At 40.4% G+C, this 22,291-nt stretch overlaps 2 protein-coding genes across 6 annotated transcripts in view; one reads left to right on the top strand and one right to left on the bottom strand.

The window, feature by feature from the left end:
- The first annotated feature begins 2,946 nt into the window (after nucleotides 1-2,946).
- HELB (DNA helicase B) lies at nucleotides 2,947-21,070 on the top strand. Its single transcript, XM_074168860.1, has 13 exons — nucleotides 2,947-3,148; nucleotides 4,433-4,807; nucleotides 7,345-7,571; nucleotides 8,954-9,826; nucleotides 10,861-11,032; nucleotides 11,826-11,967; nucleotides 12,461-12,591; nucleotides 13,637-13,721; nucleotides 15,416-15,475; nucleotides 16,064-16,265; nucleotides 17,247-17,381; nucleotides 17,663-18,109; nucleotides 18,614-21,070. The coding sequence occupies exons 1-13, from the start codon at nucleotides 2,947-2,949 to the stop codon at nucleotides 18,701-18,703; spliced, it is 3,141 nt and encodes a 1,046-aa protein (XP_074024961.1). The 3' UTR covers nucleotides 18,704-21,070.
- GRIP1 (glutamate receptor interacting protein 1) overlaps nucleotides 19,556-22,291 on the bottom strand; it is a 230,661-nt gene continuing 227,925 nt past the window's right edge. For all 5 annotated transcript variants that reach the window (XM_074168854.1, XM_074168855.1, XM_074168857.1 and 2 more), the window contains one exon: nucleotides 19,556-21,424. In XM_074168854.1, the coding sequence (XP_074024955.1) occupies nucleotides 21,191-21,424 (234 nt within the window). In that variant the 3' untranslated portion in view covers nucleotides 19,556-21,190. The remainder of the gene's footprint in view (nucleotides 21,425-22,291) is intronic.

The following is a 22,291-nucleotide window of genomic DNA, read 5'->3' as shown; positions in this document are numbered from 1 at the left end:
GCATGCATAGTACAGACTGTAGAAGGACAAGGAAATTCCAGAGTCAGGCTTGCTGAATATGGTATTAAGTTTGTATTTTCAGAATAGACTGGGGCACTCAGACATCCAATTTCACTTACACAAATACACAGTTAAATGTGAAATGATGTTTCATAGGAAAAAAGTATCTTAAAGCACTGATTCAAACGTATCACTGCATAACACCGTTAAGCACTTCAGTAAGCTAATGCTTTAAATTTTTTAAATAAGCATGAATGTCTCTTTCCTGTCTCCTGTCTCCCGTTTATAGGCCATGTGTTTTCAGCCTGCCATGTAAAGGAGTTATTTCATTATCTGTGAATTAGGCTGGAGAAAGAATACCATTATTTAAAGTTAACTCACACAAGAACTGAAAACAACTATTTCGAGACTCTGTTTGCATGAGACTTGCAGCTGGTTTCAAAAATCATAGAAATTGTATTTACATGTCTCTGTCTTTTTATAGATATTACTTGACGCAGTAAGGTAGGTATGTCCAGAAATGGCAGGGTGGCAAAGAACCACACCAGGACATGGGGAGAGTTCATGCTCCTGTGTCTGATTGAGCTGAAGGCCCCTCAGTTTTATAGGGAGAAGGGGGCAAAGACAGCGTTATTCTTTGTAGGGTAGTCCTGTGGGCAGAGAGGTCTGTTAAAAAGGATCAGGTCTCTTTTAGCTTAGACCAAAAGGAAATGTTATATATTGATGTATTTTATTACATATCACTTTTTCTAAACATATAAACAAACAACCTTTGCTACTGTTTTGAATATAGGTACATCTATGCTGCTGACAGCTTCTCAGCAGCTGGGCTGCTCTGTCTAGACTGGCACATTATTTAGTGTAAGATCAGGCATTTCTATGTTGCACTTCAGAGCGCAAAACCACCAGTCTTTTCACCAGCAGCTACTGCTTTTGCCTCTCCTTTAACCTGTGTGCCAGTACTCTGAAGTGGCAGTGAGACATCCACAGTGGCCTGCAGTTTAGTTAGTGTGACATCAGTCCAAAGCAAAACAAAGGAGATACTGGAAGAAAATACAGTTAAAAAATTAAAGAGGAGGCAAATGAAAACACAAAAGTCAGTAAAATGGAGAAAACAAACCTTATCAAACACACTTGATTTAGTTCTTTGATGAAAACATTTACTAGCTGATAGGGGTGAACATGCAGAAATACAACAATGTGACATTTTGTCAAAAACAGACATACATAATAACATGGCAAATATTAATCTGTTAACTACTAACCAGCGTAAAACAGTTTAAAACAGATCCTAGAAATATTTGCTTTCATCACTGAATAGCGTGATTTCTGGTGGACGACAGGAGAGATCAATACTAAATATGATACAGCTTGGTATTTTCATCCATGAGCTGCAAGAAAACATGAAACTAGTTTGATAAAGTTTCAGAAAAGGCAAAGATCTGTAGTGTTGCACAAAAGCGAAGACTAAGCAGCTATGGGAACTGTCAGGGTTACAATCTGTGGAAGTATGGGTGGTGGGACCTCCTGGAAAATGATTTTACAGTTATACATAATATTATATTTAATTATAGATAATATATAAAATATATAAAATATATAATATAATTATAATATATAGTTATATTATATTTAGTATAGGTTTACAAGTACCTAAAGGGTGGGTTGAAGGATGATGGAGCCATACTCTTTTCAGTGGTTCCCAGCGATAGGACGAGGGGCAACGGGCACAAGTTGGAACATAGGAAGTTCCATTCAAATATGAGGAAGAACTTGTTTCCGGTGAGGGTGACAGAGCACTGGAACAGGCTGCCCAGGGAGGTCGTGGAGTCCCCTTCTCTGGAGATTTTCAAGACCCACCTTGATGCAGTCCTGAGTAATGTGCTCTGTGCAATCCTGCTTTAGCAGGGGAGTTGGACTAGATCATCTCTAGAGGTCCCTTCCAACTCCAACAGTTCTGTGATTCCGTGATTATACGTCTTGGGGGGGAGGGGTCGAAGGAGGAAGCTGGGTGAAATAGAATAGGATATATTGGAAATCTAGAGAAGAGGCTGAGGGGAGACCTTATTGCTCTCTACAACTCCCCGAAAGGAGCCTGTAGCAAGGTGGAGGTCGGTCTCTTCTCCCAAGTCACAGGCGACAGGACAAGAGGAAATGGCCTCAAGTTGCGCTCAGGTTGGATATTAGGAAAAATTTTTACACTGAAAGGGTTATTAAGCCTTGGAATAGGCTGCCCAGGGAAGTGGTTGAGGCACCATCCCTGGAGGTATTTAAAAGATGGGTTGACATAGTGCTTAGAGACATGGTTTAGTCATGTTTTTTATCACAGTTAGGTTGATGGTTGGACTAGATGATCTTAAAGGTCTCTTCCAACCTAGAGAGTTCTATGATTCTATCATGGTTGTATGACTGGGGTCATGTAAAGCCACAGAATTATCACCCGATTGATTAAAAACTGCACTGTTTCTGCAGTAGGGCACAAACGAATGAGTACAAACGGTGGCGCGGTGAGAGCTGGGGGTCATGGCTCAGCCCTGCCCGTGTCCAGTGTGTGTTTTTTCCACCCCTGAGCCGTCACCCTGCAATGACCCACTCTGCCCGCCGCTGCCCAGGCTCCATTGCCCGTTACCGCACCGCAACGCAGCCGCCGGGCTGCAGCCGCCAGCAGGGCCCGCACCTCCAGAGGCGGCACGGTCCCCTCAGGCTGTCACCACCGGCAGGAGAGCGGGGCCGTGGCCACCACCAGCAGCCGACAGTGTCCCGGCGGGCGACACAACACAACACCCGCGTACCCTCCATAGCGTCCCCTGCACAGACCCCCCCCTCCGCAGACTCCCACCGCAGACTTCCTCCGCTCCGTCCCGCTCGACGTCTCCCTCCGCGCCGGGCGCGGGGCGGTAGAAGGGCCGGGCGCGGCGGGGCGGGCGGGCACGGCGCGGGAGAGCCATGGCGGTGCGCGGCCGAGAGGCCGCGGCGGCGGTGGAGCTGTGGGGGTTGCTGCTGCCTCCGCGGCGGGTGGCGGCGGGGGGCTCGGAGGAGGAGGAGGAGACCGAGGAGGAAGCCGAGGAGGAGTCGCACTTGGCGGAGGCTGCGCTCTTGGAGGCTACCGGGCCGGAGCTGGCGGCCGCGCTGCCCCCGCGCCGAGCCGGTGAGGGGCGGCGGGGGGCCGGGCGGCGGGCGGGCGGCCCCCGGTGCTCTCCTCTGCACGCGGCCTCTCTCGGAGGCGGGTTTGGGCTCGGCCCGGGGCGCTGCGTTTGAAACGAGTGGGCTGGACCCGGCGTCTGCGGCGGGCCCGGCCTTCGGGCGGCTGTGGAGAGGCGGCTGGGCCGGGGGCCTAGGGTTTGGCCCTGTGCCGGGCAGCCTTCTCCTCGCCGGGGCCGGGAGGGTCGTGTCTGCGGGTGTAAACCTCAGTCGAATCGAAACTGGCTCCTTCCCCGGTTATTGAATTGAAAACGAGTGAAGGGAAAGTGATGCGAAGCAGGGGATAAATCTTGCAGAGGTAGTAGAAGTATGGCCATGTGTGCAACAGTAAGAAAACTTACTGTTTTTTGAGAAAAGTTTTTCCATTCAAGTTAACTTTACAGAAAAAATACATTTATTTTTCTCTTTTATGACATGCAAGAGCATTGATACTTGACATCAATGATTCCCTACATTCTATTTAGTACTCCAGAAAAGCTGGTGACGTTGGAGCAAAATACTCTGCCTAGCAATAGTATTTGATGCAAAACTTGTTTTAAAAATGGCTACATTGAGCTAGGTAACAAGGGGGAAATAAATAAACAAGTTGCTGTAGACCTAAGAGCTGCTGGTACTCTGATTTGGTGAGAAAGAGGTCCTGCTAAACATAGGTGCTCCTTTGTTCTGGTCGTGTAATTTGGTCCCCAATTATGGATTAAGGAGCGGTGTATTCATTTTTGTGAGGGAATGAGGATGGAAAGGGGAGGCAAACCAGGTCATACAAAATGTTAAGAGTTTCTTATATTAATCGGTTATAAATTGGGTGGTTTCAGTTGGCATACGAATGTATCTAAAGAGGATGCAGGCACCATGATGCAATGTTGTGTGGTAAAACTTCAAAATTGAACTGCAAACTTGACTTGGCATAAATGGTGTAATACTAAACCATGTGCCACTGTGTTTAATTGGCTTAATAAATATTCATATGCAAGTTTAATTTTGTAGTTCTGACACTTAGAGAAGCAGCTTTAGTGCTTGTTTCTGAGGCTGGTTTTGCTTTCGTTTTTAAATACTCCCAGAAAGACTGACATCAGGAAGTTTATGAAAACCCCTGCTTTACTTTTACTACTGAAACTTAAGACAAAAGACAAAAATAAGCTTTGAACAAATAAAACTCTTTTAATCAAACCAAACTTTTAATCTTTATGACTATCGATTAACAATGGTTTTATTTTTCTTTTTAATGATTCAGTTGTTATACAAGAAGAATACTCCAAAAAGGAGTATGAAGTAGTTGGACGTTTTCCATTAGTTGACCCTTGGTGGAGAGTTAATGTTAAAGCTAAAAAAATGGGGTCGAAGTACTTTGTGCAAGGATATCCATCGTATTTTCTGCGGACTGATATAGAAGAAAACAACCGACAAGTCTTTTCACTCTTTCTTAAGGAATGTGCCGTTCCTGAGGATTTTAAAGAAAAGTTTTTTACTTGGCTTCCTATGGACTTTATGCTGAGTTTTAGAAATCTTGAAGAAAAACTAAACCAGTTCCAAGTTGCACACTTACAGACAGGGAAGAAACAAAGAGACACCAAGGATTATGACATCTTCTACTATGTTTCAAAATCATGTAGGTATATCTTGTGCTATTTTGATTGTTTTATAAGCTAATGAGTTCTGCCTTGGATACTGTTCAAGCTAGCGTGTCTTCATGTAAAGGTGCGTATTCAAATGAATTTTGAACATGCAATTTGAAAGATTTTTTTTTTTTTTTTTTTTTTAAATTTGAGGACAGGGGGACAGTTGACCAATTAAAGATAGGCATACAGTTAGAAATGCCTAAGGACTTTCCTGAATTCTGCAGGCTAAGTGGAATTGTCTGTGCTAGGGATGCAAAGACACTGGTGCTGGCTTCCTATAGTTTATTCAGATATAACAAGGCTTATTAAAAAATGGGTTCAGCACTGCTTAAACGTGGTGGTATGGCTTTTTAGGATAAATACGTGTTCAGGAATAGTTCAGCCACTTCTTGGTAGCACAGGGGAACAGGGAACGAGCTCAGTGTAGTCTGTGTCAGCTGCACTAAATAGGCTATCTAAGGGTATTTGAATCCTGCCCATCAGCAGATTGGTGTGGCTGGGGAGCAGAGTGCGGAAACACTGGAGTGTCCCCATGTGGAGATAGCTCAGGACTGCTGCGGATCCTGTTGTGGGCTATGTTGGTGTGACTACATGAGTGTTAGAGATTGGATCAGGAGTGTGCTTTTGAAGCAAACATCCCTCTTGTCCCCATTGTGTTGCCGTCGCCAAGACTATTGACTGTATCCCTGCTGGATGAAACCCAAAAGATGTGTTCCGGTTGCACACCTAAGGTACTCCAACCCCTAATGGGCATTGACTGTGGCACCAGACTATAGCTGGGCTGAAGCAATATACTGAAATGCAGAAAGTCGGGACGTCTGAGATGTGTCTTCAGCACTAGCTGTCTTGTTTTGCTCCGATGATCCGTTTCCATTATACGATGTTCCTGATGTGGACGTAGGCAGTCTGGGGTTGGTACAGAGCCACTTGGGTGTCAGTGCCATGAGACTCAGTGCTCTGAATTGGAGGAGGTCTTTTAAATTCAGCCACAGCTGTGCATAAATCTGTACAGACAGGTTGGGTCTATCTACTGTTACATGCAAGTAAACCAAGTCTTCTAGTACCTGGGTTACTGGGCAGTGTCAGGTCAAAACGTGGAGGTGACTGTTTTGGAGGTCAAATCGTTTCTAACAGGAGGGTTCAAAGCTTCTGCTGTGCTTGAGCTGACTTCACTCCAAATCACGTGTAAAGAGAGGAAAATTTTCACAGCCCTATGGACTTTCAGGCTTTTCATTCTGTTTTTGTAATGGTAGAAAAGGTTTTAGCCCCTGTTTATGGACTTCAAGTCCTTTTGTGACCACAAAGGGATAGGTATCGATAGTGGTAGAAATGCAGCTCTGGTTTGCTGTGTGAGTTTTATGGATCACTTTTGATTGAGGCGTGTCCAGTATGTTCATGAATCTTCAGGGATGAAGATTGCACAGTGTGCTTAGGCATCCTGTTCACTGTTCTTGTAGTTGGTGGATTTTCCCTAATTTGTAGCTTAAATTACTTTGCTACAAGTTAAGCTTTCTTCTTTCCCTATCATTGGGCAATAGAAACCACAACTCACCCTGCTGTATGTCATGTTGCTATTATTACTATTGTAATTTGTTTCTGGTTGTTGTTAATTGTTATGGGCTTGAGCAGTTTGTTCTTCAAGCCTCCATGATGTGGAAATACCACGTGTGGAAATGTCATGTGTTAATTTTCTATGTGTAAATTAGTACTTGCTTTAAAGTTTTAGAGTTGCCTTTAAAGTTTTAGACTTGCCTTTAAAGTTGTTTTTTTTAAAGTACTTCCTTTAAAGGTTTTATCTTTGCTTTTCTCTAGGTAAGACAGTGATCAGAAAAACACTTAACTGCAAAAAATTGGTCGTTTAAATTTGGAATTAAGAAATTTCCTTAACAATTCAAAATTGTATTGTTTTTTTTCTTGCCAAGAGAGAAAACTTCTAGAAGTTTCACTGTCTTCTGAGATTTGTTTTTTAAAGCAAGCTGTAGAGCAAATCAGTTTTATTATGCCCCTTTTGCAGGGATCCCAAGACTGATCCAAATGAGGAGAGTGATAGCTTAATTTTGGGTTCATTGAGAAAGCCAGTGGAGAGCACTGTTCCTAAGTTCTCCACGGATCCGATACTACAAATTTAGAAGCCTCTTTTCTTATTTTGGATTTTAAACATTCTTCTGTACATCTGTATGAAAATTATCTTTAGGTAAGAGTCAGGTGTGGTGAGGTCTGAGCTGACTTTCTACAAAATGCTACTGAGTATGCAGTTTAAACAAAGTGTCTAATACATATTTCCAAATGAGTACATTTAGTTGCAGTCTTTATGTCATCTGTTTACATTATTTTTTCCCAAGGCAGTTCAGGGAAAACAGATTTTAAAAAAATTTGAAAAGGATTACAAAGAATAAGAAACTGAAAGAAATTTGGGATGCTTTGGGTGTAGGGGAGGCAGAAGGATAAAAGCCAGAGTCAGTTTAAATTGCCTTTACAAATATCTTTGTATATTGCTTAAAATTTTCTTGGTTTATGGTGCATATAGTCGCAGGAAAGGCGGTATTGGTAGCTCTGACTTTTCCGATGATACTGGAATTCTTGCCGATTCTTCTGCCACGCCATTTTTGCTGTCTGTTGGATATGGTGTGTTGGCAAAGACAGACTGAAGAAAACAGTGATACAGATGGTGAGGAAGTACATTTTCAAGACAAGATGCTAACTAAATTGGATGAGATACTAAAGAATGAGCCATGGAAACTTGGATTCAGCAGGGTAAGTAATGTTAAGCAGGGTAAAAAATGTGTTTTTTACGTTTGAGCTTCGTTAGAACACAGTGCTGTTTCAATTACGTTCAGTTCATTAACTGGGCATTTGTAGGAAGTAAGCTTAGTTCATTTGGAAATGGATGATTTACTGGACTCAGTTTTAGCAAAGGGTTTTGCTTCCAGTTGGTCTATAATAAATTAATCTCAGAAGATTTTAAAGGTGGTTTTGTTACAACCCTTTGTTTAGTCTTTTCTACAAGGAGCAGAAAATTAAGTACTTGAGGTAGTGGGGCCAAAAGTAAGAAAGCTAATTTAAAACCCTCAATTGTCCTATTCAGTTTTATACTGGCAAAAGAGATCTTCCGTTCTTGATGTGTGGAACAGTATCTATGCTGTCATAGTAAGGTAGGTAAGTTACTCTGTCAGAGGTCATCTGGCGTAGTGGTTCTCCTGTTTTATAGTGGGATTTGCGGTTGCTGCTTACCTTCCTGTTTTTCCTTGCTATGCTTGCTGTGCGCCTTTGCTGCTGCACCTCACCTGAGCACTCCTGTACCTCAGATGTGAGCTATAGCTTAATCGTTCGGAAGTGTGATTATTTAATCCCTCTGCGTCAGCCCCTCACTGCTTTTACTGACAGGTGTTCTGACTTGTCTTGAAGACCTCCAGGTTCAGAGATTCAGCAGTCTAGCCAATATAATCCAGTATTTTGCATCCTTTTCTTTAAGAAGCTTTTCCTGATGTGCAATTTGACTATTCCTTGATGCAGTATAGACTTGCTGCTCTCTTGTTGCTTGTACAGAGGATCCGCATTCTACTGCAGTTTTTTTATTGCTTGAAGACTCTCTTGAGCTTTTTCTCTTAAGGCTCAGCAAGTCCAATTAATTTTTCATTTCCTCAATAATTCGTCTTTTTTTGCACATCTCAGTCTTCTACTATTTTGCAGTAGTCTCTCTAAAGGTTGTGTATTTCTTGAAGTAGCATGTTCAGAATTGGGTACAGTATTTTGGGTACAGTGTTCTGGCTAATGCCTTTCCTATACTCTGTTTTGACAGGGTTTTTTTGTGCCTTTACTTGAAATTGTGCTAATTAGGTGTGCGCAAGTTCTTCCTAATACCCAATTTTTCTGCAGGGTTTTTGATTTTTAAACTTTTCATTTTATATGAAGGGGTGACTGAGAGGAATTATCATTCCATCTTACTTTTAAATATCTTGCTTTTGTACAGCTTGAAAAGCATTATAACTTCCTACATTATGAAAAAAAATACAATTTTTTGTAGACTTCCACCCTCTGGATTGCAATTTGTATTTGCTAGGAGGAATGTTATCCAGCAAGAGGCTAACATCTTCTGAAATAAATATATGTTTGCTTTTATTCTTTTCTGGGAGAAGATCACCTATAGGGAACTGAACCTTTCTTACTGTGAGGCAACGTGGGCCGCCTTCTGTCAGTGTGAACATCTCCTCTGGAAGATTCCTGAATTGCAGAAGAATGCATTAATTCTGTATGATCAACTCAAGAAAAAGTGCAGAGAAATGGGACACACGTATGAAGATCAAGATGAATTAGCTCGTTTTGTATCTAAAGATATGTCCATTGAACATGCTTGGCAATCTCTTGAATTTTTGAAAGATCAGAACATAGTGATTAGGGAGAAAAAACTAGTGTTTCTGCCTCATCTTTACAAATGTGAAAAAGACATTGCAATGTATATAGGTGACCTTCTGTCAAACCATTCGTGGCAACTGGATGTTGATGTGAAAAAGATACTTAGTGTTTCTGAGACATTAAGAGAAATAGCAGATAACAAAATGAATGTTACCCAGGCTCATGAAATGGAACATCTGCAGGAAAGTAGCCTGGACAATCATAATGGTGAAAATCACTTTCTTGAAAAGGAAGTGGGGTCTGTGGCTGGTACCCAAAGTAAACCAGAGGTAGACTTAGATCAAGTGATTGCTGTGGAAAAGATTTGTTCTAATCCTGTCACAATCATAAGTGGGAAAGGAGGCTGTGGGAAGAGCACAATAGTTAGCTGCCTTTTTCGTCACTTAAAGCAGATGGAAAAAGAAGTGGAAGCTGCTTCTAAGGACTTTGAAGAAGACCTGGATGCATCTGAGGAATGGAATACTTTTGATCATCATTTGGAGTCAGAGAATATGTACACAAAAAAAATGTTGAATGTACTATTTACTGCACCTACAGGGAGGGCGGCAAGCCTTTTGAGTGAAAAAACTAAGCTTCCGGCATATACGCTGCATCAAGTAAGGATTTTTTTTTTTTTTTTTTCTTTAAGAATTGTGTTCTGAAAGACCTTTTGGCACTGGCCATACTTGTTTTGGAAAAAAAGCTTGTTATTGAACTTTCCTATTGTAGCTATTAATGTTAATACTTAGATATAGCTTGCCAGCATTTGAAAGTCAGCGTTACATTTTGGGGGATAATAAATCAGTTATTTGAAATACATTATTTGCTGTAACTTTGGGGTTTTTTTTCATACTTATACGTATCTCAAATTTATGCCTTTCTAGAACATCTGGACTTTTTAGCTTCTCAGTTTCTGGTGGTGGTTTTTTTTGTTTCTTTTTATTTTTTTATTTAAGAGTGGAAATACATTCTAGATGGCCAAGCGGTTTTCTAGTGTCCTGTTGCCTAGCAATTATACTGATACCTGCATATACATGAAAAGATCAGTATCCTGGGGTTTAATAATGAGATAAATTTCGTTCACACTATTTTCTTAATTGCTGTTAAATATGATGAATTTTTTTTCTAGAAAAAAGTAGAAAGCAAATTCTTAGGTAAGAAACTTAGGTCAGTTCTCTGTCCTAGGTAGTGGAAGGTGCCAAGATAATGTTGTAGTTGTGGAATAACCTGTATAAATCAAAATAACATTAAAAGTTCTCTGGGCTTATTTTATCTGTGGGGACTGGATAGTTGCCTGTTCCCCTTCCCCATACAATGTTGGGGATTTATTAATGTCAGCAAGTTGTAGTAGGAGATGTTCTGTTACTGAGCAACCTGATGGCTGACCTTATATCCTTTAGGGTCCCTGCAGAAAAAAAAAGGATGCATTTCTGTGCTTTTATGTAAGTAACTGTTGATAATCACAGCTAGAAACGTATTCACGAAGGAGAAAAGTAAGACTGAACAGTTGAGTCTTATGAGCCTTTACAGGTTCAGGTTCGGAATTTCAGATAATAGCTCTAAATACAACATTAGAAGATACTATACTGCAGATACCTTTATAAGACAATTGATTAGTGTCAGAGCTTGATTTATTTTGATTTGTTTCTAGATCATCTATAGTTTTAAATCATGGAGGCGGAGTGAACAAGTGCAGCCGTGGAAGTTTTCTACTGTGACGGTTCTGATTGTGGATGAAGGAAGTTTGGTGTCTGTACATGTTCTTAGTTTAGTTTTAAAAATCATGTGTGAGCATGCTCAGCTTGCCAAACTGATTATTCTAGGTAAGTGAAACAAAAAAAAATACTATTGTACAATATTTAATAATATACAATATACAGTGTAGGAACTGCCACTGGTCTCATTGAGTCTCTTAAAAACTCCAGAATGTTACATTGTTCTGTACTTGGTTATTTCTGATTATTCGTAGGGTCAGATGAGGTAGACTGGGCTCTTCAAGAGTTTTCCGTCTCAACTATCAGTATGAAAGTACCAGTATCTCTGTTCGCTGTTTAGCAGTGTTTTGACTGATTCTGAAAGTATTATGACTTCTGTGTGGTAGCTTATTACATCTTGCAACTGGAAAACTTTTCTGATTTCCTTAAAGAAGCTAGAGTTAGCCAGTTGATCAAATGTTAGAAGGGAGGTTTCATGTTTTAATGTTTAAGATCATCCTTTCATTCAGAAAGGAAAACGAAGCAGTGTAAAATCAAAATTTTCTGCTTTCTCAGAGGTTCGCTTTCTGGCATGCCATTTATGGGATTCATTTTTAAATATGTAACTTTCAAAATGCATTTGACTAAAATGTGATCACTGTCATGTTCATCATACAGTGATTTGTACCTGCTCGTAAAGCATTACCGAGTGAGGAATATGAAAAATTTAAACTACATTACAGTCTGGTTCCCCAAAGTTTCTTAGATTGTTGACAGTTTCACTTCGGGTGAATAGTATTGAGGAAGCATGTTACTGTGTGGAGGATTGAGTATTTATTAATTTCAGTGGTTTTTTCCAAGACAGCTTTTAACAGATATTCTGTTACTGCTTCTCACAGATACTGATTTGTGTTCTGTTTAGGTGATACTAGGCAGCTACCAAGCATAGAGCCAGGAAACATGTTAGCTGATATCTTTGAGGGTCTAAAATCAAGAGGCTTTTCTGTGGAGCTGCGAACTAATCACAGAGCTGAATCGCAACTAATTGTAGATAACGCATCAAGGTAGGATTCCGTTTTGTATGTCAGAAGCACTCTGGCAGTAGGCCTGGTCCTTTACCTGCAAAACAGTAGTGCTTCCAGATTTGACTCTATAGTACTGCTTCTGTTACAGTTTCTTATTCAAAATCAGTAACACTGGTTTTAAAAACAAACCAACCCCCTCAAAAAACAACACACACATACCCCACCCCCACCTCCCCCACCCCCCAATTTTTCCTGGAGTATATACTGGACAAAAAATTGCGTGTGCTGGAATACTCTTGAATTTTATGGGACGTATTTCACTATCAAATACTCTATTGTTTTCAGATGACTTGTGCGTGGACAAATCATTTTATGCCTTGTGAAATGACTTAACAATTGCTTCTCCAAAAAGCAGTGTAGATTACCAAAAATTTATAAATGGTGAACTTCAAGCTGATGCAAGGAATACACTGGAATCCTTTAACTGGAAATAATTTTTCTTTTCTGTTTTCCTTCCACCGCTCTGGTCAAGAATCTCTCACCGGATGCTTCCTGAATTTGATGAGGTGCTGAAAGTTTCTGATTGGAATGAGGAAATGACAATGCCAAGCCTGGAGAAGAAATTTATTCTTATTGCTTTACCTGCTGGCGGGGGTTGTGACAGTACGTGTGTGATCTTAACTTTCCCTTTGGTAAAGCAGAGACTACTTAGCTGGAACTAATGTTTTGGGAAGATTTTAGTCTGGTTTTGTTTGTGGTATAAATTTCAATGCTAGATTCATTTTGCTTTCTGTAAGTGCATGCAGCAAGACCCATCAGTGCACAGGATACGCTGTAGAGCTCCAGCTCACCAGTTAGTTTTTGAAATGGGGACAATACAGCTTCCACCACTGTAATCAAATGTTACTGTCTTTTTATGTTGTAGCGGGAACTATCAAACCTTAAAAGATTAAAATTTCCAGAGGTGAATCAGTTGAGTAAACAGCAGCTGTAACAGGATGGTGTGTTGGGACAGGAATGTGCTCCAAAAACTCTAGAATCAAGTTAGGAAAGTGAAAGCAGAGGGGACACCAGAATTTCTTTCAGAATGTTGTAGGGTCAGGGTTGGGCCATTGTTTCTGATTTTTTTTTTTTTTTTTTTTTTTTTTCCCTGGCCTTTTTTGGCTATTGCTTTATATGCATCAAAAAGCTTCAAGGGGGATGTGGGGAAAAAAAATAGTGCTAACATTACCACCTTATCTTACTATAGTCACTTACTCAGCAAATAGAATACTAAAACCAGATTTCTTCTGTGAAATCTAAATCTATAGTTCTGTGGCTTAAAAATGTTCTCTCCATACCTCTTTAATGTGTTGTATCAAAACCTTATTTTGCATGAAATATGCTCTATGCATCTCTTTTAACACAGAAATAAGAATTTGTCTCCTTCCACATCACTCTTGTTTGTCAGATTTTAACAGTGGGATAACTGCATGATACTTTTTTTGGAGAGTATATGTGTGGGTGTTTCGTGGTGTGTGGGGGAGAAGTGCATTTTCGTGGTTTTGTTTTTTTTTTTCTTTTGTTTTGGGGGTTTTGTTTAAACAAGTTGAAATGTTACTGAAGCAAGAAATAAGCAAAGGCAATTTCATATTGAGTGATGTTTTTCTTTCTTAAATAGTTTGTTCTGTATATTTTTATGCCTTACCTTTTATGTCTTCTAAATCAGATTTGCAAACTGCTATAAGGACTCTACTTAAAAGAGGACCAGGATTGCAGGATGCCAAACAATCGCAGTTCATTGCTTTCCGAAGGTAATGAAGCACGTAGACAGACATTGAAAAAATCCTTGCTAGCAGCCACAATCTAAAAACAGCTGAATGTGTTGAGTTGGAGACACTAGTGGCAATACCCTAAAATTACTAGAGAGCACAACAAGCCAGGTGTCTTTTCCCGTGCCTTCTCATTGCCTTCAGTCTCTCCCCAGAGAGTTGCTTCGTTTCTCTGTAAGCTTGATGTTAATTTGCACCATGATTTCTGCCTTTGTGTTCATGTTCATCTGTACTGTTTATGGTAGAGAAACAAAGGGTGGACATAATGGGGGGTAATGGCTTTAAATTGAAAGAGGGGAGATTTAGATTAGATGCTAGAAAGAAATTCTTTACTCTGAGGGAGGTGAGACACTGGAGCAGGTTGCCCAAAGAAGTTGTGGATGCCCTGTCCCTGGAAGTGTTCAAGGCCAGGCTGGATGGGGCTTTGAGCAACCTGGTCCAGGGGGTTGGAACTCGATGATCTTTGAGGTCCCTTCCAACCCAAACCATTCTATGATTCTGTGATTCTGTGATAAGCGGCCAGTTTTTGTAGTAGATTCTCTGAGAGCCTGTGCTCTGGTGGTTGCTAACAGTGTAGTGTCCTTCAGAAATGAAAGGTGAGGGCTTGACTGCAAGGGGAACCCGCAAAATACAAAGTACTGTCCATGTTCGAACATTGTGGCAGAGGTGAATTCCAGGGTCCGGGGTGGAACACCTGACCTACTATCTCTGCATGCTTCTGTCACAGGTGGACACGGACCAAATGACAGAAGATATTTGCATTTTGATGCATAATCTGATGTGCATTAGTGCTCCTGCTGGGCAGTGACAAGTGCCTACAGTGTGGATATTTGGAAGCACGATACATTTAGGAAGGGGTGGGATGTAGGGCTCTAACACGCTTTCAAGGAAGATCACATTATCAGCGATTACTAAACTTCATGAACTGTCACTGGAGTGTGAATAGTATGGATGGCCTCACAAAAACAGTGAAGGGATAAATGTAAGGTCCAGTAGTACCAATAGTTCATAAACTTGCACTTCTGCTCAAAAGGATACTTAAGGAAAACCTCTTCCACTTTTATTTGTGAAGAACCTTTTCTCAGCAATTAAAAAACATCCACTGTTTACAGGTTACTGGTACGCAAATAAATAGAACTTATAAATTTTAGCGAGTTCACCTGTTTGTTGTGGATGCTGAGTAACTCTGAAATAAATTTTTTTTTTCTTCACTCTGCATTCAGGTACAATACTGTTATTAATGATTTCCATATAAGATTCTTCTAGGATATATTTATAGGTACTTAATCTGCATTTAAAAGTTGAAATTCCAGGTCTTCAGGAAGCAAATAAATCTTCTGCCTATTCTTAATATATCCACAGACAGGAAACAATATATCCAGGATTTAGTTTTTCTTTAGTTCTGTTCTTAAAATCAAATCCAGGTATGCATCGCAAACATCCTGGCCTCACTTGCTATGTTATTTGGACAAAACCATTCCTTTACTGCTGTATCCTCTAAACTCTGCATTAGCGATTGCTTTTAATTGCTGGTGGAAGATCATCATAGCTAAGATAGGCTTTTTCCATTGCTTTTTTAATTAAATGCTAATGTGACATTGCATGTCATTGTTGTATGCTTTGTATTCGTTAAGCATATCAGGATTTTGTTCATGTTCTTGCTTTGTATGTTTTAGGCAAGATTGCGATCTAATAAATGAACTTTGTTGCCAACACTATTCAAATCACGTAACCAGGTAAGCCAGTGCTTTGCAGTTTTTCCTGTGAACGATCTCACTTGGCTTTTGAAAGTGTTACAGCCAGGCCAACAACCTAAAATAAAATTTTAAAGCTTAATATTTCATCTAGATCTGATTATTTGTGTCAAAAATCATTTATACAATAATCTTTCTTTGAGGGGTTCTTTAATCTCATCCTGGATTGTGAACAGAGGTACTATAAAATAAGTGTTTGCCTTTCATTTACATTGTCATTATGTGAATTCCAAGATTTTGAGTTACTGCTGAATATATAAAATTAACATAAAAGCAACTTGAAAAAAACCTCAAGGTTAATTTTTTTTGCCACTGTATGATTTCTAAATAGATTCTAGAATGTTTTTGGAAGCAGGATTTTGGTGCTATTCCGTATTACTGTTTTTTACCAAAATGTTTTACAAAAGTTCCGGAAATACCTTTGAAATGTGAGTGTTCTTAATTGTCTTAAGCATTATTAAGGCTTTTAATCTGGCCCAAGTATAGAGGGGGGGGGAAAGAGGAAATACTGAGAGATGGTGAATGCGTAATTTGTAAATACATTTCTCCCTTTTTCTTTCTTTGACTTAGAGACCATAAAAACCGTCTTTTATTCCAAATTGATGACAAGATTTCCTGCATGCGGAACACGTATCTGAAGGATCTCTTGCCAGACTGTGGTTTCGGAGAGGGTCCGAATTCCCACGAATGCAAAAGTGGACAACGCTCCCTCACTACAGAGACTGCTGAGGACAAACGACTCTGCAACGGAGACATATTTTTCATAACAGGTGTAAGTTCTTGCTGCAAACACACACAGTGGTAATGGATTTCAGTCCGTGTTGAATCCCCAGAACAAAACAACGCACACTTTAAAATTTTGGTCCTTAATATACACTTGGTTCTTCTGCTAAATGTGGAAGGCAAGAAAGAGGCAGAGTCACGATAGAGAATTTAAAAAAAAGAATCTCTTGGCATTTTTGTAAAATGTGTTTCAGTTACTCCTGTCCAGTGTAAATACATTCTGTAAATACTCGGATGTATTGTAATTGAAACACATAATGGTTTAGTTATAGGTAGAAACATAGCTTTAAGTAAAGAGCAAAGCTAATGATACAGCTTGAGCTCTCCCTTGGCAGAAAACTAAGCTGACCGGAAAAATACGTGAACAAAACCCCCCTGTATTTTTCTGCTGAGTTCAGTGAGTTGAGCGCACTCAGCAGAGGGTCCAGTGGAGGTGTCAGTATTTGTGCATGGGAAAGGGGAATAGAATCACAGAATGGTTAGAGTTGGAAGGGACCTTAAAAGATCATCGAGTTCCAACCCCCCTGCCATGGGCAGGGACACCTCCCACTAGAGCAGGTTGCTCAAAGCCCCATCCAGCCTGGCCTTGGGTGGTGCAGGGTTGGTGGGAGAGCGTAGGCTCTTCTCTGTGTGCGGCAACAAATTGTTAAAGGGCCTCACTGGTACATTTCACTGTACCCTAGGATAATCGTAAGTTTTCTGGAGGTTAAAACTGCCTCTCTTGGTACTTTTCTTAGGAAACAGAAGGAGTTGGGGTAGGCCCTGTACACTGAAACTATTTTCCTTGAAGGTGGTCGGTGAAAGATGATAACCATCTTTTGGGGTTAGCGTCTTCTGAAACCATTTCACTTGGTTGATGTTGCAGCTGTTGTAATTGCAGGGGATGCTGGGATATGGGCACGCACACAGATGTATAGACGTTGATCAAACTGCTGATACGAGCTTACGGCTGCGTGGTCTCTTTCTGTAGGATGTGGAAATTGATAAACAGCGCTTATTGACCATCAGCAGCACGGACGGCTCCACTTTCACTGTGAGGTATAAGGCACTGAAGAAGCTGTGTCAGATAAAACACGCATGGGCCAGAACTATCCACACATTTCAGGTACAAAAAAACCAAAGAACAAACTAAACAGATGAAACAGCTCTGAGCTGATAAAGCCATGAGAAAGTGCATGAGCAAGATAAAACTGTATTTTCATGTGAGTCAGAAGCTCTCTTGAAACTAAAATTCCTTGAATGCAGGATAGAAGATCCTGCAGACTTGAGAGTGTCCCTGGTTGTCTCCAACTTCTTGTTCTTAAAAGCTGTCTTTTTTTTTTTTTTTTTAAAAAAACTACTTACTGGAAATCTTAATTTAACAGGGTGTTCTTAAACATGTTCCAGGGTTCCGAGGAAAAAACTGTTGTCTACGTGGTTGGCAACCCCGGCCGTCAGCACTGGCAGCACGTGTACACAGCCGTGACCAGAGGGCGCTGCCGTGTCTATGTCATAGCGGAAGAGATGCACCTCAGGAGAGCGGTCACTAACAAGAAGGTGCCCAGAAAAACCCGCTTACAGAGATTTTTGAGAGAGGCCATCGCAGAAACGAGTAACTGTCCCACACAAACTTCCTCTCCCCCGATGAAGAGCTGGCAAAGTCAAGAGGCTGAGACTCCCTCTGTTTCTGTACCTCAAGGTGCTCCTGACCCACCTGAACCTCTCACTGGCATCATTAAACAGGAGAGGTCAGCGGCTCTCAATAAAGAGCAGACAGGCCATTTTCAGCAAAGTCCATCTAAAAGACAACAGAGTCTTGCAGAGAATTCCAAGGATGCTCTGAAAGCACCCTCCGTAAGTACCTCCTTACTGAGAAAATTTAAAACAAACTTCCGCACTCTCTTTCACTGCCGCAAGTGGCCTGGATACTGTTAGGATTGTTTTATTATTACTTATTTAATAATTTTTCAGATGACCAGTAGTTGGTGAAGCAGTCAAGTTTGGCAGCTGTTTTGCCAGAGTAACGTATGACTAATAGGGAAAAATAAGTTATAATGTCAGTAGTAGTAAACGTATACATCTTGTTATGCATGGCAGTGGTCTGTTGGCTAATTTAGCCTTATTAACTTATGCTTTGTGCACAGAATTCAAATTTTAGGAGCTGGAACTGCTGTGAACACTTATTTAATTTTATCATCAAAGTAGTTACATTTTTATACAAAGATGCTTAACAGATGATTTTTTTTCATTATATCTAATTTCTGACTCTTATCATAGGGCAGAAGGGCGTATTGACGAGGTTACTGTATTTTAGTTCTGGTTTAACCTCTAGTAACGTTTTTCATTTTGTTTTGACAGACAACAGTAGAAGATTCCCCGCTTGGGTCTTCCAGACTTAAGAGTCTAACTTTGGGTCAACCAACTCCGAGGAAGCTTTTCAAAAGCTAACAAACAGTTAACTCTGCCCTTTATGAACCTTTCTCGAACCTGTTTCATTCAAGATGTTTTGGATCAGAGAAGCTGGCTATGCAGGTGATATTCAAAGGCGTTCCTGCATTTGCACGTTCTATGAAGAACAGCTTGTTTTAAAGGGAGCCTTTTATATTTTCAGTGATCTGGTTTTAGTAGGAGATTCCTTGGTGTGTTGGTCATCAAAAACTACATCGTTCTTTTGTTTTGGTGAAGAATGAACTTACATGTCGTAAAAGATCCAAATGTTCCCTTAAAACTATACATGGGGATTTCTTGATGTAAAGACTCTAGCTATCCATTCCGAGAGTTATCCATCTCCTAATACTATGGCATCGATGAGAAGCTGTTACTGATGTGCCAAAATTGCAGTTTGCTCAAGTCACAAAACAGTTTACAAAGGGGGCTTCAGATTTTTCCAATGGGGCAGAATTACGGGCATGAAGCTTTAATGGATTATGGATTTTAATCTTGTTATAAATAGAACAAGAAAGTTTCAATCAGTCCTGTAGGAAATTTTTCCCACTTTGTACCAGAAAGGGATGTAAAGCCTTCCCATTACTGCTCTGCATCATAGTTCTATGCTGATAATCAGCCTGGTAAGAAAAGCAAAATTCCAAATCGGAATTCAAATAACATTCCACTTCCAACCTTTGTGTGCTATGGGACTTGCCACATTGTAATTTTTGAGATGAATAAAATGAACGTATATTCAAACTTCAGGCAAATTGTACTATAATTTGGACAGCAGCTTTGCTTTCAACGTTGTTTTTCCTGCCATATGTGTTAAAAAAAAAAAAAAAAAAAAAAAACAAACCCACAAATCCACAAATAGAAACATTGTATTTTTTTGCTAAGACTGAAGAAATATGAAGTAGGAAAGTGCTACCTCATTTTAATGTCTTTAAATCACTGTTTATTTCAATTTATACAGTTTTCCATACAAATATTTGCAACAGTTTGAATTTCAAAAAACATAACATAGACGATAAATATCATGCTATTAAAGTATTAAATTTGTACAAAAATACTTTACAGTTTAATACTTATTTGTTACAAATAAAAATACATATTTAAGTGACTCATGAACATTTTTTTTTTTTTTTTAATCCATGATTCAGCATTTGAATGTCATTCTGACCTTTTCTGGCAGTGCTGAAATAGAAATCAGAGCTACTCGTGTGTGCGGGGCAAGGTGAGCTTGTTCACGTATTGGAAACAGCAAGAGGGATACAGTTAAACAGTTTCAATTGACCAGAAACGACTCTGTTAAGGTGATTTGCTTAGATATGGAGACTCTACAAATGTACAAATCCAGTATCTTTATATTCACCAATAACAATAATTACCAATAACAACTTGAATACCGGAATAAACCAAAGCAGCTGCTGGTGAGCATATAAAGCAACTGGCAGTACTTTATTGCTTAAGGGGAGAGGAGAGAATTTGTGTGATGTGTTCATAAAATATATTTACAATTTTAAATTCTAAAAGTGTGTTGCAGGGGATAATGTGTTTTTTGTAATGTTTTATTGTAAAGAAGGCTGAAAACAAAAGTATATTAAATGGGACTTCCGTCCCTTCAAGAAATTGTTTAACTTAAAAAGCTCCTGTGTGACAGTACAGGTTTAGAGATCATTGAAGACCTTTTGTATCAATCTTCTACTGACATAGTTTAAAAAAAGCCATTTTCTTTTAAAATGTTTCTAATTTGTCTGAAGTCCTTTCAGTTTTACTCTTGTCAGTGATCCTCCTTCAGAGGTTTTTATCCCGTTCAAAAAGTCTCTGCTTAAAAATCCCCAGAGGATGCAAGACAGACCGGTAGATATTTCGTTGCATAGGGAATAACAGGTGTTCTAACAAAATTTACCGAAGTGGGGGAGTGATGTTCACTGCCTGCTGCAGCTTCCTACGAGCATTTGGTTAAACCATCTAAACCATCCTTTGTCTGAAGAGCTCACCCTTCTTGCCAGCAGAACAAAGGTCCCCAAAATCACAGATCTAGCCATTTCACAAGAAAACCTGGTGCAACGTTCCACTCGGCCATCAGACAACACCTTTCGGATAAAATGCTTTTAAAAACCATGTAACCTGGACACCACTGTTAGCAGAGGTTAATTCCATGCTTCTCCCTCAAACAGCAGCTGCTGAGGGAAGGAGAGGAACATTTAAATCATGTTTTAAACATTTCCCCAGTTTCTTTTTTTTGGGGAAAAAAGGCCCTTACTATTTTGTCTACTGTTGCTAATGCTAGACTGTTTAGAATGGAACGACTTGACTTAATGAAGAATTAAACTTTTTCCAAAGTAACCATGAATTACTGTAAGCCTTGAGACAGAAAGACTGATCTCCTGTGCTTTTTAGTGCTGTATCAGCGTCTGAGCCTCAATCTCAAGAGAAATCTTAAAGGGGTTTAGCACCATAATTGTCTTTCGTTACCGAATGTCCCACTAGAAGGATGTTCTGCTATAACGTGTTGGTCGGATCCCGCGTCTCCGTGCTATTAGTGTGTCCGCTCTGCTGAAGGAAGGCGTTATTCTGGTCGCTCCACTCCCCGCTCCCTGAAGTCTGTTGCTCTGAGCTTCCTTTCTGAGACGCCAGCGGGTTTCTGCTGATCACCAGTTCCAGCTTATTGCCAGATTCTGCGATGAGGGGCACAACTAGACAGCAGTCAAAGTCTCTGGTGCGAACGTGGTTTACCTGAATGATTGGAAGATAGGTTTTTGTTACCATTTTAGGAAAAAAGAATCATAGAACTGTCTAGGTTGGAAGGGACCTTTAAGATCATCTAGTCCAACCATCAACCTAACTCTGATAAACCCATCACTAAACCATGTCACTAAGCACTATGTCAACCCATCTTTTAAATACCTCCAGGGATGGTGCCTCAACCACTTCCCTGGGCAGCCCATTCCAATGCTTAATAACCCTTTCAGTGTAAAAACTTTTCCTAATATCCAACCTGAACCTCCCCTGGTGCAACTTGAGGCCATTTCCTCTTGTCCTGTCGCCTGTGACTTAGGAGAAGAGACCGACCCCCACCTCGCTACACCCTCCTTTCAGGTAGTTGTAGAGAGCGCTAAGGTCTCCCCTCAGCCTCCTTTTCTCCAGGCTGAACAACCCCAGCTCCCTCAGCCGCTCCTCAGAAGGCTTGTGCTCTGGACCCTTCACCAGCTTCGTTGCCCTTCTCTGGACCCGCTCCAGCACCTCAATGTCTTCCCTGCAGTGAGGGGCCCAAAACTGGACATAGTACTTGAAGTGGGGCCTCACCAGTGCCGAATACAGCATGAGATCACAAAAGAAACAGATTAATCCTTGAGACTATGGAACCTGATTTAGATATTCCAGGTGGAGAATCGCCCAATACAAGACTGTTTAACCATGGCGTCTGGTCTGAAGACACCAGTAAGTTTTCTACTCACACTTTAACAGAGCGGAGCTGAAGCGAGCATATTTACACTGGTGACAGCTGTTGGCAGCTGTCACAATGCCCACTCCAGAAGTGACATTTAAGAGCACATAGTTATTCTGTCTTTCATGGTGTTCATTAATTTAAATGCAATAGAT

Source organism: Numenius arquata, chromosome 2 (assembly GCF_964106895.1).
Source record: "Numenius arquata chromosome 2, bNumArq3.hap1.1, whole genome shotgun sequence".
In the NCBI taxonomy this organism is placed as follows: Eukaryota; Metazoa; Chordata; class Aves; order Charadriiformes; family Scolopacidae; genus Numenius; species Numenius arquata.
This window is presented reverse-complemented; position numbering and strand designations above follow the sequence as displayed.

Excerpts from the sequence above, each read along its gene's own strand:
- HELB (XM_074168860.1), top strand. The coding sequence starts at position 2,947 with ATGGCGGTGCGCGGCCGAGAGGCCGCGGCGGCGGTGGAGCTGTGGGGG. Across the intron at positions 4,808-7,344 it reads CTACTATGTTTCAAAATCAT|TCGCAGGAAAGGCGGTATTG; the intron begins GTAGGTATATCT and ends TGGTGCATATAG. Across the intron at positions 7,572-8,953 it reads GGAAACTTGGATTCAGCAGG|ATCACCTATAGGGAACTGAA; the intron begins GTAAGTAATGTT and ends TTCTGGGAGAAG.